Raw genomic sequence first — 17,869 nt, forward strand, 5'->3', positions numbered from 1 at the left:
TTTCTGTTCCCAGAATCTTAGATATAGCATAAACTTGTTATCTTGTGCATTTTGTTGTTTTTATGGAATATGCACACAAACTGTTTGATAATTTTCCTCAGTGAAAAGCGGAGGAGCTCAACCTTTTATTTTTATGGATTTATAATAAGCAGTTGCGTGATTCTTTCTCTTTCGAAGTTTTAGTTTGATTGTTCTATTTTATTTGAAATTAGTTTATGTTAAAGGGTACCATTGATGGTGTGGTTATGAGTTTATCAAAAGATTTATTATGCTTGGTTTATTCATTATTATGCTTAATGCAATATTTTATGAATGATATGAAGGAGTATTATGGGAGTGGAGAGACAAAGAAAGTGTCATGGAGAGAATCCCAACTCAAAGGGTTGTGTCGTTTCCTCATTGAAAAAGAAGATGATATTTTGAAGGCCTTAATGCTCGACTTAGGAAAGCATAAAGTTGAAGCTTTTAGAGATGAGGTTATGCCTTTATTTAATTTGTTTATAATTACACTTGAAAATGGTTTGTTTTTGTTCAAAAAAGTGTGTCATCATATATACTATTTACCACTTCTAAGTTTAATGAAAATATTTGACATTATTATTATTGCCTTTCTATTAGTTTAATCTTTAATCAATATAGTTCCTTCCTAATTTAAGCTTTCTTTTAATGCATTGAGTAGTAATAATAGTAACATTAAAAAAAACTATTTTTCAGTTCTAATTGCTAATTAACGAATTGGCCCTTTTAAGCAGATAGGAACTTTGATGAAGTTCTTGAATTTTGCATTGAGTAACTTAAAATATTGGATATCAGGCAAAAAGGTGAGATCAGTGCCAATTTTCCTAATTCCATTTTTTTTAATTTCAAAGATAAGCATTCAAGCCTAATAGATTCAAATTTGTTTTTTGATAGGCTAAATTGCCACAAATAGCACTGCTTAGTAGTGCAGAAATTATTCCTGAACCTCTGGGCCTAGTCCTCATTATTTCATCTTGGAATTTCTCCTTTGGTGAGTCATGCTTTTTGAACTATTTTCCTTATGTTGATCAAGTATTTGTATAGCAAATTAATAGAGGGAGTTACAATTTAATTAATGACAGGTTTATCCTTGGAGCCACTAATAGGAGCAGTAGCAGCTGGAAACACAGTGGTCTTAAAGCCTTCAGAGTTGTCACCAGCATGTTCTTCCATACTTGCCCTTGGACTTCCCAATCATAAGGTGTTTGAAGATTCATTAGTTCTAAAACTTTCTGTAGTTTATTTCATGCCATTGGACTTTTTTAGTTATGCTAATATTTCTGTTATCTGCCCATGGTAGCAAATCTTTCAAGTAAAATGGTAATGAATACTTTTCTCCTTCCTCTCAGGAAGCAATCTTTAGAGTTATAGCTGCTATTCTTCATCTTGGAAACATTAACTTTGCAAAATCAGAGGAAAAAACTGATTCATCAGTTCTAGAAAATGAAGAGTCCAAGTTGCATCTCCAAATAACTGCAGAACTTCTCATGTGTGACCAAATTTTTGTTGTTATGATTTGCAATAGCTTTCTTTTTGTTAATGTTACATATCTTTTAAATTATTTCTTATTTGCGATCCTAGTGCTTTGGAAGATGCACTTTGTAAGCGTGTGATGATTACCCCAGAGGAAGTTATTAAAAGAAGTCTTGATCCTCTTGGTGCAACGGTTAGCAGGGATGGTTTAGCCAAAACACTATATTCTTATTTATTTTACTGGTACTATGTTAATGTCAAGTGTAAAATTATGAATTTAAAATATGAAAAATGTGTCCTATCCTATGTTTATTGCACTTATGTTATTTGAATCTGAATAATTTTTTATCTGTTCTATTGTTATGTGCAGGTTAGTCCAAAAAATCAATGTCTCAATTGAGCAAGACACAGAGTCAAAATGTCTCATTGGTGTTCTTGACATATATGGCTTTGAAAGCTTTAAGAATAACAGGTGAACATAATCATATTATTCACTCAAACACATGCGTGTGTGCGTACACACACACACATATCATTGTTCCTCTTGAGAGTAGCATAAATCTGAGTTGATATCTAATTCCCTCTTTACAGTTTTGAGCAGTTTTGTATTAATTTCACAAATGAAAAGCTGCAGCAACATTTCAACCAGGTATGAGGTTAGTTTTTAGATATTTGACAACTTCAACTATCACTTTTTCTCATAACATGCATTCCAACATGGATAATGTCCTGCAGCATGTGTTTAAGATGGAACAAGAGAAATACAAAAGAAGGGATTGATTGGAGCTACTTAGAATTTGTGGATAATCAAGATGTACTTGATCTAATTGAAAAGGTTTATACATACTTTATGGCTATGCTTCATTTTGTAATATTTATAGCTAGATTTCAATCTGATAGAGTACATATATATATGTATATATATATTGCAAACTGCTTATGTAGTTTGTATTTGATTTACTTTGTAATATTCAAAAATGCAACTTAGATACTAATTTGTTTACAATATATATACATCTTTACAATTATTACAAAGAATTTTCAAGATGTCTCCTCTGAATTTGCATTCAAAATGTTATGTCCTCATTATCTAAAGCAATCCTTTTGATGCAGAAACCAGGTAGAATCATTGCTCTTTTTGATGAAGCTTGCTATGAAAAAGTTTCTTCACTCTCTCTTTCTCTCTTGTGAATTCATGTAACTCTTGTGTACTACACATAAATGCACTTTATTCTTGTTTTTTGTTTACAAATGCAAATAAAGTGTATATAGATTCACTTACAGGTGGACCAATATGCTGTTACAAATGCAAATAGAGTACATAATTAATTCCTCCCGTTATTCAGTTTTTTTATAAGCTCAGGTATAAAATTGAGACAGTTCAAAACTGTCTCATTTTTTTAAAAAAATTCTACATAGATTTGTGGCGGTTTTAAACCGCCGCAATTTTTTTAAAAAACCGCTGACAGAATAGCGGCGGTTTTGCAACCGCCGCAAAATTAATTATCTGATTTGCTGCGGTTGTGACAGCGGTTTTTCAAAACCGCCGCAAAATCAAATCTCCACCCCTAATAGGCAACGCTTGTGAAACCGCTGGAATTTTGTTCTGCAAATCGCTAAAAGAACCGCCGCTATTCGGCGTGTCCCTTGTAGTGAACTTGAGAGAATTCTGCATCATTAAGTGTCTCCTCTCCCCTCCACCTCTTTATATTTAGGGTAAAATTTTTGAAAAGCCATGGCCCTCCTTGTTCGATTCGTATAAGCTCCTTTTCATCAGAGAAGAAAAACTGGAAGATGTTTCCTCCATGATTCACCATGCTAAATTCCTCTGGTTGCCTCCAAATAGCCTGCATTGCTGTCTCCATCGTCCCTCCTAAAAAAGCCCGATCAGCCAGCAACCTACCCACTAAGCTCCTTGAGCATCTCTCTACCCCTACTCGAATTTTCTCCTCGCCAAATGCAACAACTTCCTCCTCTTCCTCCGAACTCTTTCTTCCTCTGTCTTGATTGTGAGCAGCCGATGCTGCTATTAGGATCTCAGTGACTCTTTCAGAATTCAGATAACTTCAGATGAACATTTGTATTTTTTTTCGTAAATTAGGATTTCTCCCATTTAAACCCTAGCAGAGCACTATAATTAGGATTTCTCCCATCATTCTAACAGTGTTACGAAAATTTGAGTAAAGAAGAATAACAAATTTAAAATCGTGGAAAAAAATATAAATAAAAAAATTAATATAAATGAGATTAATTAGTAATTATTTTAGAATTTGATGTTAGTTGAGAAGATTGGTGAAAAGTAAATATATAAAATAATTAAAAAAATTAACAGTATTATTCAAAATTAAATTTTTACGTTGTTAAAATTGAATTATGTAATATATATATAGATGGAGGTGTTGTCTGAATTAATATTGATTGAGTAGCAATTTTTTCTAAAATTAATTATAAAAAAATGGTTTATAAATTTGTAAACTTTAACAGAGAAAATTTATATATGTTTGTGTGATCAAAATTATCTTTTGTATTTATGCAACTTCAAATTTTGGAGGAAATTATTTAAAATATTTTATTAGATAATATTGGTAAAAAAATTAATAATTTGGGATGATTTAATGTGGATATTTGAATTGAATTCTTACTATTTATATTGCATTTAAAAAAAATTAGTTGTAGTATATATATAATTAGTTAGAAAATCTAATCGGAATATAATGAAAATTGAATTCCAAGAATTGAGATTTTGAATAATAAGTAAGTTAGGAGAAAAATTTGATGGTTTTGAATTAATTTCTTATATTTATTCATTTAAGGGAAGAATAATATAGGTTTCTTATTTAATTTACACTACTCTTATTTTAGTTATTTTATTTATAATTATACCAATGTATTTTAACATGTTAATTTTTATTTATCATATATGAATATGTAACATAAATTTGTATTTTTAGTAATTATTAAAAAATATTTATATAAAAATATAATATAAAATAATAAAATAGGAGTAATGATTAGGAGGTTTAATTTATTTTTTAATATTTAAATAAATAAAATTTAAATATATATGTTATTTTTTAAAATATTAAAAAGATAAAAATATAAAACTTTATTTTTTATAAATTAGGAGAATACTTAAAAGAATGAGTTAGGATTCTTAATCATTTTTATATAAATTAAATAAATTAATAAAAAATAAAGTTAAAAAATATTAAAATATATAAAAACATACATTGAATAATATTTTTTGTGTACAGCATAGATACATAGATTAGTGTTATGAGATAAAAAAAGGAATCTAAATTTAAATTAGCATTAATAATGGGACACTAATAACCCAACCTTTTAATATAGAATTGCATATACACCATTCTCTAAAACTAATTGCCCAACGGAAGGATTGGTTGATATGGGTATTTTTATTTATTTATTTACTTATTTATAAAAAATATAAAAAATTAATATTTAATTAGTTAATATTAATTAATATAATTCAATAAAATTTTTTTGAAAGATTTAAAATAGAAAAATTTATGATTTTTTTTCATAAATAATGATAGTTTTATTGCTAAGAAAAGAATTGTTTGAAAAAGAAGACACAATCAAAGAAGTGGGAGTCTCTCAAAATATCTCAATCAGGGAAATAGAAAATGATGTTATATTTACAAGTGTAAAGTGTTGTCGTAATTAAATTTAATTAAGTTGGTATAAATTTAACGAAAAAAATGTGTACATACGTTATTATTATTATTTTTTTGTGTTTTTGTAGTACAAAAAATTTTGTTGAATAGTATGAAAATTTATTTATATAGTACAAAAATTTTGTACATAACAAAAATTTATTGATATAATATATAAATTTTTGTATATAATACATAAATATTTATACATAGTATACAAATTTTTGTTACGAATATATTTTGTTAGTTGAGTGAGTCAATATTTTAGATATGTGATCCTTAAAAAATGTATGTGCTGTCAATCAAAATTTATGTAATAGGTATATTTTGTTGGTTGGATATCAATATTTTGAGTATGTGATCTTTTAAAAATTTATATGATGTGCACAAAAATTTTTGTATTGTTCGAATTTTTGTTAGTTAGGCGTCAATGTTTTCGGTATATAGTTCTTTAAAACTTTTTTTTGTACTTATACAAAAATTTATGTGTTGTGCATTAAAAATTCTGTACTCTAATTTTGTGAACAAATGTAGGAAAAAAAGAAGATGAAGACGACACGGATGATGATAACAAAGGAGGATTAGAAAGAAAAAAAAAAGAAGAAAAATTAAATAACGACAATAAAAAGACAATGGTGACAACAACGAAAAAGAAGACCACCGTGATGGCAGCACCGATAATGATAACAACATTAAAAAAAAGCACGCAAAAAAAGAAGAAGAAGTAGAAGACGATAAAGACGATAACAAAGGAGGAAGAAGAAGAAAAGGAAGAAAAAATAACAGCAACAAAAAAAAAGTTGAAAACTTGTTTTAAAAAGCGCTTGAATGCCTAACTTTATGTATTAAGAAAATATTAACTTAGAAAAAGAATAGATAAAAAAACAGTTAAGATCTAAAAATTTAAGATAAACAAAATCTTTTTAAGATTGGAGTAGATAATTGTATTCTTTTTATTTTTATAAATTAAATGAAAATAAAAATTTATACGCAATTATTTTTTTATGTAAAATTGATAATTAAAAGTCTTTAAATACTTAATCAAATATATTAAATCATCTAATAATTCTCAATTAATAATTTCACATAAAAATCTATTAAAATAGATAACTACCACTGGGGTGCATATGGCCCGCCCGACCCGAAGATCCGGTCCGGCTCCAAACATTTTAGGAGCTAATTTGGTGTGATTTCACCAAGTTTAGGGTCGGGTAAGGGTCTCACAAATAGACCCGGTCATTATTTCGGGTCGGGTCCGAACCATAACTCGGGTCATCCGAAGTCGGCCCGGTGGCCTGATCATCATACACAATTAATATTTTGTGTTATTAGTGATGGATAATGGTTATTCTTATATGGAATTTAAATATTGTAAACCTTAATATTTTGTGTTATTAGTCATTATAAGACTATAAGTTAATGTTTTATGTTTAGAATGCATAAGATTTTAGATTAATGCATAATATTATGTTATTTGTATTGATTTAAATATTTAGTGTTATTAGACAATATTAATATTGATTGTGGTTATACTTTAATTTTGAAGAAGGGTTGGTTCTTGTTATATTTTTCTAAGTGAATTTTACCATGTCAAATAATGGTTAGAGTCTTAGAAATTTGGATATTTTTACATGCTAGCTTACAAGAAGGTATTAACGTAATGTAATGTTAACGGCCCGGTTTTCACCCGATATAATTATGGCCCAAAAGTGTGTTGGTTTTATTGGGTCTAAGATCGAGTTCGAGTCTAATAAATAGATTCGATGTATATTTAGGGTCGGGTCTGGATCACATCAAACTCGACTTCACCCAACTCATGTGCACCCCTAACTACCACTAACTTTTAAAGAAAAGAAAAAAAGTCACTTATTCTATAATATTACCATATAATTATATGTAATTTATTTTATCAGAATGTAAATTTTTTATTTATTTATGCATATCTATCTCTTATAATTAAACTATAAATAATATCTATTAAAAAAAATCTCAGATAGAATACAGACTTTTTTTAGTTCTGCTAGGGTTATAATGGAATATTTATACAATAGGTTATATAAGTTATAAAATGAACATTTTTTTGAGTCCTCCTGCTATTTTTGAGTCATGCTAGGAATATAATAAAATACTTGTACAATAGGCTATATGAGTTATAAAATGAACATTACCTATAATATATCCAGAATAACCATCATAGGGATAATAAACATTCAAAAAATTTAAGCTGATTTTGGAGTTCACCAAGGATCAAACTTTTGACCTTTCGAATTTAGATATTTGATACCATATCATGATACCACTGATCCCAAAAACTTACGCTGATGGAAAAAGGTAACACTAATGGTTATATCTCTAATACTCCCTAACTCTCCATTAGACATATTGTACAAATATTCCATTGGCTCCTTATACTTTCTTTTTTTTTTGGTCTTTTTTTTGGTCATGAAGAAGCCGTTATTGCCTTATTGGAATACAATACCAGGGCTTGTAGAAGAAGTAATGTCTGAAAACCGGACCGGACTGATTGGTCAGATCGGTTTAACTGCGAACCGACAGTATTAATGATTTGGTCAGACGTATAAAACCAACAATAAAAAAACCGAGAAAAAACCGTTGAACCGGACGAGAACCAGTCGGTCAGACCGAACCGGAACCCGGCCGGTTTACACAGAAAGGAAGCTCCTTTGTTTCTTTCTCCCGTTCTACCTTTCTTTCTTTCGGTCAGAGAAATCACACAAACCCAACCACAAAACCCTAGCACTGTAAGCCTACACCACCGCCACAAGGAGGGGGCATACTGCCGCCGTCCGTCGCACTCAAAGTTCGCCATCCGTCATCTAGCTTCCCTCGTGCGCCAAGTCTTCAACCCTGTTCGCTGTCACCGATCACGGTTGCTTCCTCGAGCTCGGCGTCCGTCGTGTTTGTCTGCTCAGCCTCGCTTCCGTCGCCGTTTGGTTGCCGTTCACGTTCGCGTCTTCGTTCGCGTCTTCGTTCGCGTTCGCTCGGCGTTCACCTTTCGCGTTCACTCGTTGTTCACCGTTCTAGTTCGCGTTCGTCTGGAAGCCACCTTGCTCTGCTTCAAACTCTGCGACCAACACGCGTGCTCCACTCAGCCGTCGAACTGCTCTCTGTTGTCCCCGCCGTGAGTTCCTAAACCTGCCACCAGACAATACACTCACACAACAGACAACACCAGTACTCTTCTTCAAACTCTGCAACTTCTGATTTCTACTACAATAAGTAATTATTTGATTTGGTAGTGGTTTGGATTTTTTCATAGACTAATTAAAGTTACAATAGTTTTGTTCTCTTCTCTATCACATTGAAATTAAGCTTTGGATTCTCTTATTTCGTTTTAATTTTACCGCACTCAACATGTTTGATGAAATGCTTTAACCATATTTCTGATTGGTTTTATAATTTCTAGCTTTTATAATTTCTCTCAGTCAAAGGTTAGTGGTCTGAACTCTTGAAATTTCAAATTACTCAAATGTGCAATTTCTGAAATTAGGGATTTGTGAATTTGAACTCTGAAGTTAGTGATTGATTTCTGATATGTTACTGATTCTGTTCTAATATGTGCTTTTGTTACTGATTTGTTACTGATTCTGAAATTGATTAATGGATTTGTTTCTAAAATTGAGTAATGGATTTGTTACTGATTCTGTTCTATGGTCTTATGGATGATTATTGGATTTCTAGCCGTTTTGTTGCTGATTCTAATTTATGGATTTTGATGATTGATAAATCTTCATGTTAGTTTTTACTATTTATATATTTCTTTTTACTATTTAACTTTTGAAATTGTATTTTGACAAGATCATATGGATTTGATTGATGACACTTTGTTGTTTGAATGCTAATTTTTGTTGTTGAATGCCCTGTTTGTTGTTGAATGATAATTTTTGTTGCTGAATGCTGAATGCTGAATGCGGTTGGTAATGGTGTTTTTGCTGCTGAATGTCCTGCTGTTTTTATTTCTTTGGTTGTTGCTGAATGTTGGTGGCAGAATTTAGATATGGTCATGTTGATAATTTTTTGATTTTTCAATGTGCTGTGGTTAGTCTTTAATTTCATATCTGGTTATGGATACTTCTTTGTTTTGTAGTTGCTGGTTTTGCTTTGATTTGTAGTTGCTAGCTCCTAATTATGCTGGTTTTGCTGCCTTTGTTTGTTGCTGAATGTTGGTGGCAGAATTTAGATATGGTCATGTTGATAATTTTTTTTATTTTTCATTGTGCTGTGGTTGGTCTTTAATTTTGTTTTAATTAATAAAACTTTTATTAATTTCAGTTATGGATAATAGTATTAATCAAATAGAGATTAATAAAACTTTTATCAAATTTCGAATGATGCTGCTAATCCTAATCCTAATCCACCAAAGCAAATTTGCAACAAGTTCTTGCAGATTTTGATGATTGATAAATCATGATGTTGGGATTTAATATTTAGATATGTTTTTTTACTATTTAATTTTTGAGTTTGTATTTTGATAAGATCATATGGATTAGGTTGATGATATTTTATGTAGTGTTTTAAATTTCGAAGATATTTTAAGATTTATATTAGACTATAATTATATTTTAGGATGTTTATTTATAATTTATTTATTATTTTATTCTAAAACGGTTTTTTTGGTTGAACCACCGGTTGGACCAGTGAACCAGTGACTAGAACGGTTCGATGACCTGTCCGGTTCAACTCATCGAGTTTTGAGGATACAATACTAGGGCTTGAAGAAGCCGATATTGGAATCCGTCGAGCTCCGCCTCCGAGTCCGGTGATTTTGTTTGCGTTTTCCCGGCAAATCCAAGACATCACCAGTTGTTGTGGTTGGATAAAGGTTCCTTCCAATCCTTCTCAGAAACCCAAAGTTTCTTCTCTCCAAAAAAATGGGCGGTATGTCGAACATGCTGTGGTTTTAATTCATAGGTTTCAAATGTAACGGCTTTTGTTTCTACTTTGCTTGCTCGTCTCTTCACTGTTGAAAATGTTTTACATTCGCAGGGATACAGCAGGAAAACAGAGAAGAGAAGGTGTCTTTGGAGCTCAGTGAGGAAATTCTTCAGAGCATGGAAGTTGGAATGGCCTTCAAAGACTATGTATGTTACCCTTCCTTTCTTTTCTTGTTATAAAATTAGGGCTGCAACCTTCAAATTCAGTTCTTTGTCTTCGTAACTCTCTTATTATGCTTTCATTGCTTACCTACTTATGTGTATCTATGCAGAATTGTAAAATTAGTTCCATGGATTTTCACAGGGCAACCAGCTATCTAGTCACTGCTAGCAATGATGAATCCATTCGTCTCTATGATGTCACTGCCGGAACGTATGCTTCTCTTTCCATTTTAGCCTCCACTGTTTTAGGTTAATCTTTTCTCCATATAATAATTTGTTCAAGTTTCTAGTGCTAGATTGGAACTCTTAACATTCTTAATGTTATTTAGTTTTCGCAACTAGAAAATTTAACATCCTTTGCAACTAAATGGTTGGGTAGATTGTTGTGTAAATATGCACAATTAGTTATTAAACATGTCAAGTTATTTAGTTATTTATTTTTAGTTTATTTACATATTTTGATGTATCATCCACATCCTTCCTGTTTTTAAGATGTCATAATTGTTACCAGATGTTTGAAGACAATTAACAGCAAGAAGTATGGGGTTGACTTGGTTTGTTTCACGTCTCATCCGACCACTGTCATATACTCATCTAGAAATGGGTGGGATGGTATGTTCCATACCTGTGTCAATTTCCACTGATTTTCGTGCACCCATTACTAATATGATTAGTTGAACCAGAATCTCTGCGGCTTCTATCGTTGCATGATAACAAGTATTTGAGATATTTCAAAGGTCATCATGACAGGTTTGCTATTTCGAACTATATGATATAGTGCTCATGTACTATCCATTTTTCCATATAACAAAATGCATACTTGTTCTTTTTCCAGGGTTGTCTCACTTAGCTTGTGCTCCCGGAAGGAGTGCTTTATTTCTGGATCTCTTGATCGAACTGTTTTACTATGGGATCAAAGGGCCGAGAAATGCCAGGTATGGCATTTGCATCTCTGCTTGTTTATATCCTGTATATCTTCTTGTATCTAATACATGTAACTCTTTTAGGGGATTCTTACTTACTTTATAAACAAAATAGGGACTTTTACGTGTACAAGGAAGGCCTGCTATTTCATATGATGATCAAGGGCTTGTTTTTGCAATTGCCTTTGGAGGATACATAAGAATGTTTGATGCTCGCAAGTATGAAAAGGTAAGCAAATTTTGCACAAGAATACGTATAAAACTTGGTTCTTACATTGGTTTTATAATTTGGAGTATTAATTATGATATACTCTAATTATCTCATATGGTAAAATTCACTCTACAGGGTCCCTTTGAGATCTTTTCTGTTGGGGGAGATATTTCTGATGCAAATACAGTGAAATTTAGTAACGATGGGAGACTCATGCTTTTAACAACTGCAGATGGGCATATTCATGTTCTTGATTCATTTCGTGGCACACTTGTTAGTAGTATCTTTGTTACTTAAACTCAGTTCACTTCTACTTTAAGTTTTTATTTATATATGCTTTGATAGGATTTCTGTGTGACTGTTCTTCTGTCATATGTATATAGTTATCAACATATAATGTCACACCTGTCTCGTGCAACTCCACGTTAGAAGCTTCTTTCAGTCCAGAGGGAATGTTTGTAATATCCGGTAAGCACTTTTGCATCAATGGAAAATTGTCAGTTCATGATTCACTTGTTCGTGCATTATTGCTAGCACAAAGTGGTTTAAGCTCTGCTAACCTTAATCAGATTGAAGGAATGCTGAAGTTTTATTTACTTCTTGTTTTTTTCTTGCTTTAAATTGTGTTTTGAAGAGACTAGAAAATTTAGAAGCAATGTAACTTTAAAATGTCTTGCATCCAGCCATTTATTTTCAACTAACTTTTTCAATCCTCTCAGCTTGGTATGGGATCCAGTTATTCTCTGCTTACTGCTTATGCTAAATGATGGTTATTATACTAAATTTACATTCTACTGGACCTTTACAGGTTCTGGGGATGGCAGCATTTATGCATGGAGTGTTCGAAGTGGTAAAGAGGTAAAGATTAGCTACAGGATTTAGCCAGTGTACAGATAGTTAATCTAAAATCATATGCTTAATTGCGTCATATATGTTCAACTTTACATGATAAAGCATGTTCTTTCAGTTTTCTCTTTCCTTTCCTTTTTTGCTAACAACCTTGTGGAATGTGCTATGATATCCCCAACAAATATTTAAGTGGAAGATAGCTCTCTTAAATTAATTAACTAATAAATGATTTCTGTCATCTTTTTCTCCTTTGATTTATTTCCCAGAAAACACCAAATATTGAAATCACATATAAAATTTAATTTAAATAATTTTTTTTTCATACATAAACTGAAATGTAATATTTGCAGTCAAATCAATCACTTATATACAAACTCACACCTAAAATAGTGTTTGGCATCAAAATCTTATTGAATGACAGTTAAATGTAAATCTCTCCAATGCTATATGTAATTCCAACCGAACTTCAACGTTTATAGTTATACCCTGCTTGTATAGGTTGGTAGCTGGAGGAGTGCAACTGCTGATACTGGACCACCGGTGATAAAATGGGCACCGGGAAGTCTCATGTTCGCAACCGGATCTTCTGAGCTATCATTTTGGGTCCCAGATTTGTCTAAGTTGGGATCTTATGTTGGAAGAAAGTAAAAGCCATACATGATGGAGGTTCTGTTTGCCCCCACAGGCCCACAACTGACTGAAAGATACTAGACTATGATGGGGGGTAACAAATAAGGGTGAGTTTTTCTTATTTTGACTGGTTCACCAAACACACCCTTAGTGACAAACTTTGCCTGTGTGACCGTGTATATAGAAGTATATCATTATATAAAAATCTCAATGAATCAAAATGAAGTTATTATGTCCTTTGGTTCTTCAGTTGTAACTTGTTTCTCTTTTTTCATCATCACTAGATGAAAATTATCAGGTATAGTCAAGCTTGTTCTCTCACTACTCAAGATTTCATTTGAGCACTTGTTAAGGTCGAATTTTGTTTCTATCATTAAATTATGTCAGCATTATTACGATGTACGAAATATAAGAACATAAAAAAAGGTTTTTTATAAGTCGTAATAATAGAAAGCATGAATATTATGACTAATCAAGAAATTTAAGTTAAAATTGAGTGTGTTAAGACCACATTAATGTTAAAATCTTTGAACCTTTTAAAGTTAAGAAAGATAAGTAGTCTTGCTTTCTATATGTACAGCAATATAGCAGTGAATAGCTTGCTTTCAAAAGCAAATCTGTAAAGTGTAAACGGTGTGTACTGCTTTAGAAAACACCGGTCAATTGTTTCTTGAAGAATAACATACATTGGTAATTTAAATTTCTTAACTTTTTGTTTGGAAATCAACATAATAATTTTAGGATTTAACTAATTTGTCTTTTAATAATACATTTTAAAATATAATAATAAGAATTTTTTTATGCTTTATGTTCTAATAACATATTTTAAAAATATAATAATAGAAATTTTTTGATATTTTTATATTCAATACATTGAAAACATAAAAAAATTACAACAATTTTTAGAAAATATTTTTTTATGATATATTTAACATATACTCTTAAAATATAATTTAGCAAAATTCATAATTTTATTGTCGGAATTGTTACAATCATTGTCAAGGATATCACTAGTGGATAAGCCGATAAGGATTGAGGGTCCGTTTGAAAAATTTTAGAAGTAACTTTTTTTTAACTTTTGACTTATGAAAAACTTTTTTTTAACTTTTGACTTATGCAAAATAATAGTATTAATGTTTGGTACAATTTTTAAAATTAAATTATAACTTTTTAAGAAGCTATTTAGGAGTTTATAGAGAAGTAAAAAAAATGATTTTTTTTATAATACTTTTATTTTTTTATCATATTTCTATAAAATAAATATTTTTAGAGTTAAAAATCTAAACACAAAATAACTTATTTATAAGTTACTTTTGACAGAGTCATTTATTGTTTAAGTTATTTTATCAAAAAGAACTTAATGAAATTAGTTATCCAAACCGAGCCTAATTTAGTTGAGTAGTTGACGAATAGAAGGGGAAAAGGGTTAACAGTTGTTGCCTTGTTGGCTAGATTGCAGGGACCATTTTAGATACAATGCTCGTTAAACATTTTTATCTTGTGTCCAACATGTCTCGTGCGTCTAATAATTTGCACGAGGTGCACCTCATTCAGAATTATATATATTCTCATTGCCAGATGCATTTTTTTTTAAAATAAAAGAAAACCTGCTCTAATCTGACGCACTTATACCCCCACTTGGCCACTGCCCACTTGAGTCTTGATAACATGCCACTGACTCAACCATCTACGTACTTGATGGTGAAGCAACAAGCAAGTAGCAGCCATGCCCTCTATTTTATATAGAAGCAGAAAACAGAATTTTTTTTTTTAATATAGAGACGAAGATAGTGTTTTGTTTGAATATTGATATCTGAAACATATTATAGAATTGTGAACGTATAAAAAAAATGTTCAATATGTACTTTACGTGTTGTCAGGATGTTAACACTTATCCAACACGCACTCTGCATATTGTAAAGATGATGATACATATCCAACACGAATTTTACGTGTTACAATACAATACACGTCCTGCATGTTGACTCTCTACCTGCAAAATCCATTCACTTGTAATTACACTAAATAATCCTATTTTTAACAAAAACACTAATATTTTTTATATATAAAAAAATTAATCACAGAAAAATGACATTTTATATAAAAGTGTTTTTAAGAGATAATATTTTTATTTTATTAAAAAATATAAAATAAAATTTTATTTTTAAATAAAACTCAAATGACAGATCTCGTAACAAATTAATTTTTTATCTATCCAATTAAAAATATCGTGGCAAAAAAAAAAAAGATAACATGAATTTTCAAGAATGCTGATGAGGGAGTAGACCTACTGTCTGACAATAATTAAATGAGCCCATTCCTGGGTCTCACTATATACAGAGCAAAATAAATTTATTGAAAAAAAAAACAAGATATAAAGGTGAAAATCACATATAACTGAAAGTAAAATGCTTACTTAAGTCTATTTAAGTAAAATAAATTATTATTTATATTTACAAATATTTAAAACGTTAATAAATTTATTAAAAAAACAAAATTGATTTTATATGTTAAATATGTCATTTTGAAAAATATATGTTAATTTTTAGAATTCCGCTAAGGAGCTAATAAAGAATCTTGATAATGTGTACAATGGGTTAGTTATTTAGTTTAATAGAGATAAATAATAAATTCAAAAACTCTCATTCAGTTATTTCACATCAAATTTCAAATTCACCAATTTCAAATTTTAAATTTTTAAAAAATTCAATTAGTTATTTCAAAAAATTAACCATGTGAAATCTTAATTTACTAAAGCATTTCACTCCAATACTCTCTTCTTTTTCAATCGGCGGCCATCCCACATTCATCAATAATCATTCCATTTCACCGTTGATACTTGGCTTGCCACACGTTACTCACCCTTAGTAAAAATAATCATCCGCTTAAGGATAAAAATCGTCATCTGCATACCTAATGAATTGAACATCTAACATATTTTAATTATATATAACTAAACCCAATTTAATCAAAATAATCATCTATATAAAAATTAAAGTAACCATCTGCATACCTACTAAAATGACCATCCTAAATTGACTATTAAAATAGAAGAAGAAGATGAATAAACAGAAGAAATAACTATTATAGTGAAACATAGTTTTGAAGGACTAGACATGACAAAAGCGACATTGTTGTGAAGCATATAGCTCAAATCATGAAAGAAACTATGTTTGGATTCGAAAAAGAAAAGTATGGTGGTATCATCGGTGAGAAGAGGCTTGAAGGAATGGGAGAAAGCGAAACCGGTTCGGAAGAGAGGCACGAAATCAACGGCAGCAACGTTAGGCGTCGGAGGGCGAGACGCATCGAGCTGACCGGTGGAGGTGAGGACGGTGTGGATGGGAGGATGCAGCGGCGTCAGTATGGCCGGCAAATTCAGTGACGCAAGGTGAAAACCGGAGAAGATAACGGTAAATTTTAGACGTGTATTGGAGGTTACAGTAAAATTAAAAATAACTATATATAGTGTGAATTAGTTTAAATGTTAATCCTAATTTTTAAAATTTTAAAATTTAAAATTAAATAATTAATTAATGATCTAATTTTTAATTATATTTTTTAATTCATTGTACACAATTAATATTAATTCCTAATATTTTCTCTAATTTTTATAATGGTCATGATTATAGTATTTATAATGGCTATATAATTTAATAATATTTAAATATATAGTTAAAACTGACGGTAGAGATTAAAACTAAGAGTTCTTAATTTTTATTGGACTAAAGTTAAAAGAAAAATTTTATAGGGATTAAAACCAAAAAGCATGTATTTACTAGAGAGAAAAAACTAATGGCATAAAGTAAAACCAAATTTTTTTAAATTTTATTAGACCAAAACTGGAAAACAAATATTTTGAAAGAAATTCAAAACCTTGAAAAAACTATATCTCATGAAGCTTTTAAAAATTGTCATTATGATAGTAATTTTTCATGAAAAATACTCAAGGGCAATCGAATTTATTATTTTTGTTCATTAGCTAACAATCCAATTTTTTTAGTTTGATAATTTAATAATATATTTTTAGTTCACATATTTAAATATTAATGTATAACAGATAATAAAAAATAATAAATTCTACTAACATATTACATTCCTCTTTTTTCATATTTTGACGATTCACTTTATCTTCAATTAAATAATAGACTTTAAAGGGGAAACGGGGAAATTATTAATGTGGAGGGGAAAAAAAGGAAGAAAAAGAAAGGAAAAAAAAAAGAAAATGTGAATATGTGATCATATTTAGAATAATCAGAAAAGGTGACTTTGAATATTATACACATCATAACATAAGTATTATAGAAATAGGTGAGTTTTATGGTGTATTTTATTATGATGCTTAAATTATCTAATTTATTTTTAAAAATAAAAAATAAAATATTTAAAATAAAAAATAAAATATTAAAATTTATTAAATATTATCTATTTATTTTTTTTAGTAAGTTAGGTACAATCTCAAAGACATTATAGCATTCACTTAAAAATAAACCACCGAAAATATAAAAGAGATTTATAGTTTGTTGATTGAGGAAGGAAGGTAGAATAGCAAGGCCCAATACAAGAATCATCTGCATGCACGGGTTACGCAAGGCTGAAAAATCAGTATAATATTAGGGAAAATGCCAATCGTACGTCACTTGTCACTCAATCGTTAAATATATAACGTATGAAAAATAAAAGTTTATATAAAAAATGCATAATAATAAGTAAATTTTTACTCTTTTTCAAAAAAGTAAGAATATAAATAATTATCTTGGTTAGTTGGTATTTTATATTGAGTATATAGTAATTAGAAAATTACTAGATATGTAGTATGTAAATAAAATTATAAAAGGTTATCAATATTTTTTAGTAATTTTGATCATATTTGATTAGTATAAATATTAAATTATTTTTAACAAATAAATTTTATTATTTATATATATAAATTTTGATAAATATAAATACAAATTATATTAATTTATATGT

General features: G+C 29.9%; 2 protein-coding genes across 3 annotated transcripts; both read left to right on the plus strand.

The window, feature by feature from the left end:
* Positions 1–308: 308 nt before the first annotated feature.
* Positions 309–2,596, plus strand: LOC130967607 (myosin-16-like). Its single transcript, XM_057892541.1, has 9 exons — positions 309–476; positions 753–821; positions 913–1,009; positions 1,101–1,219; positions 1,368–1,507; positions 1,600–1,734; positions 1,862–1,963; positions 2,083–2,140; positions 2,227–2,596. Exons 1-9 carry the CDS (start codon positions 309–311, stop codon positions 2,269–2,271), a joined length of 933 nt encoding a protein of 310 aa, XP_057748524.1. The 3' UTR covers positions 2,272–2,596.
* A 5,297-nt stretch (positions 2,597–7,893) lies between these two features.
* On the plus strand, positions 7,894–13,123 carry LOC130970700 (protein ANTHESIS POMOTING FACTOR 1). 2 transcript variants are annotated; one of them, XM_057896861.1, is made up of 12 exons: positions 7,894–8,363; positions 9,828–10,067; positions 10,176–10,270; positions 10,396–10,496; positions 10,797–10,897; positions 10,969–11,035; positions 11,121–11,220; positions 11,324–11,437; positions 11,555–11,692; positions 11,803–11,887; positions 12,228–12,277; positions 12,767–13,123. In XM_057896861.1, the coding sequence occupies exons 2-12, from the start codon at positions 10,061–10,063 to the stop codon at positions 12,914–12,916; spliced, it is 1,008 nt and encodes a 335-aa protein (XP_057752844.1). In that variant the 5' UTR covers positions 7,894–8,363; positions 9,828–10,060; the 3' UTR covers positions 12,917–13,123. The 2 variants fall into 2 exon arrangements, with proteins under 2 accessions (XP_057752844.1, XP_057752845.1); XM_057896862.1 differs by having other exon boundaries at positions 7,894–8,310.
* The last annotated feature ends 4,746 nt before the right edge of the window (positions 13,124–17,869 follow it).

The sequence above is a fragment of the Arachis stenosperma genome, chromosome 3 (genome assembly GCF_014773155.1).
Source record: "Arachis stenosperma cultivar V10309 chromosome 3, arast.V10309.gnm1.PFL2, whole genome shotgun sequence".
Taxonomy (NCBI): domain Eukaryota; kingdom Viridiplantae; phylum Streptophyta; class Magnoliopsida; order Fabales; family Fabaceae; genus Arachis; species Arachis stenosperma.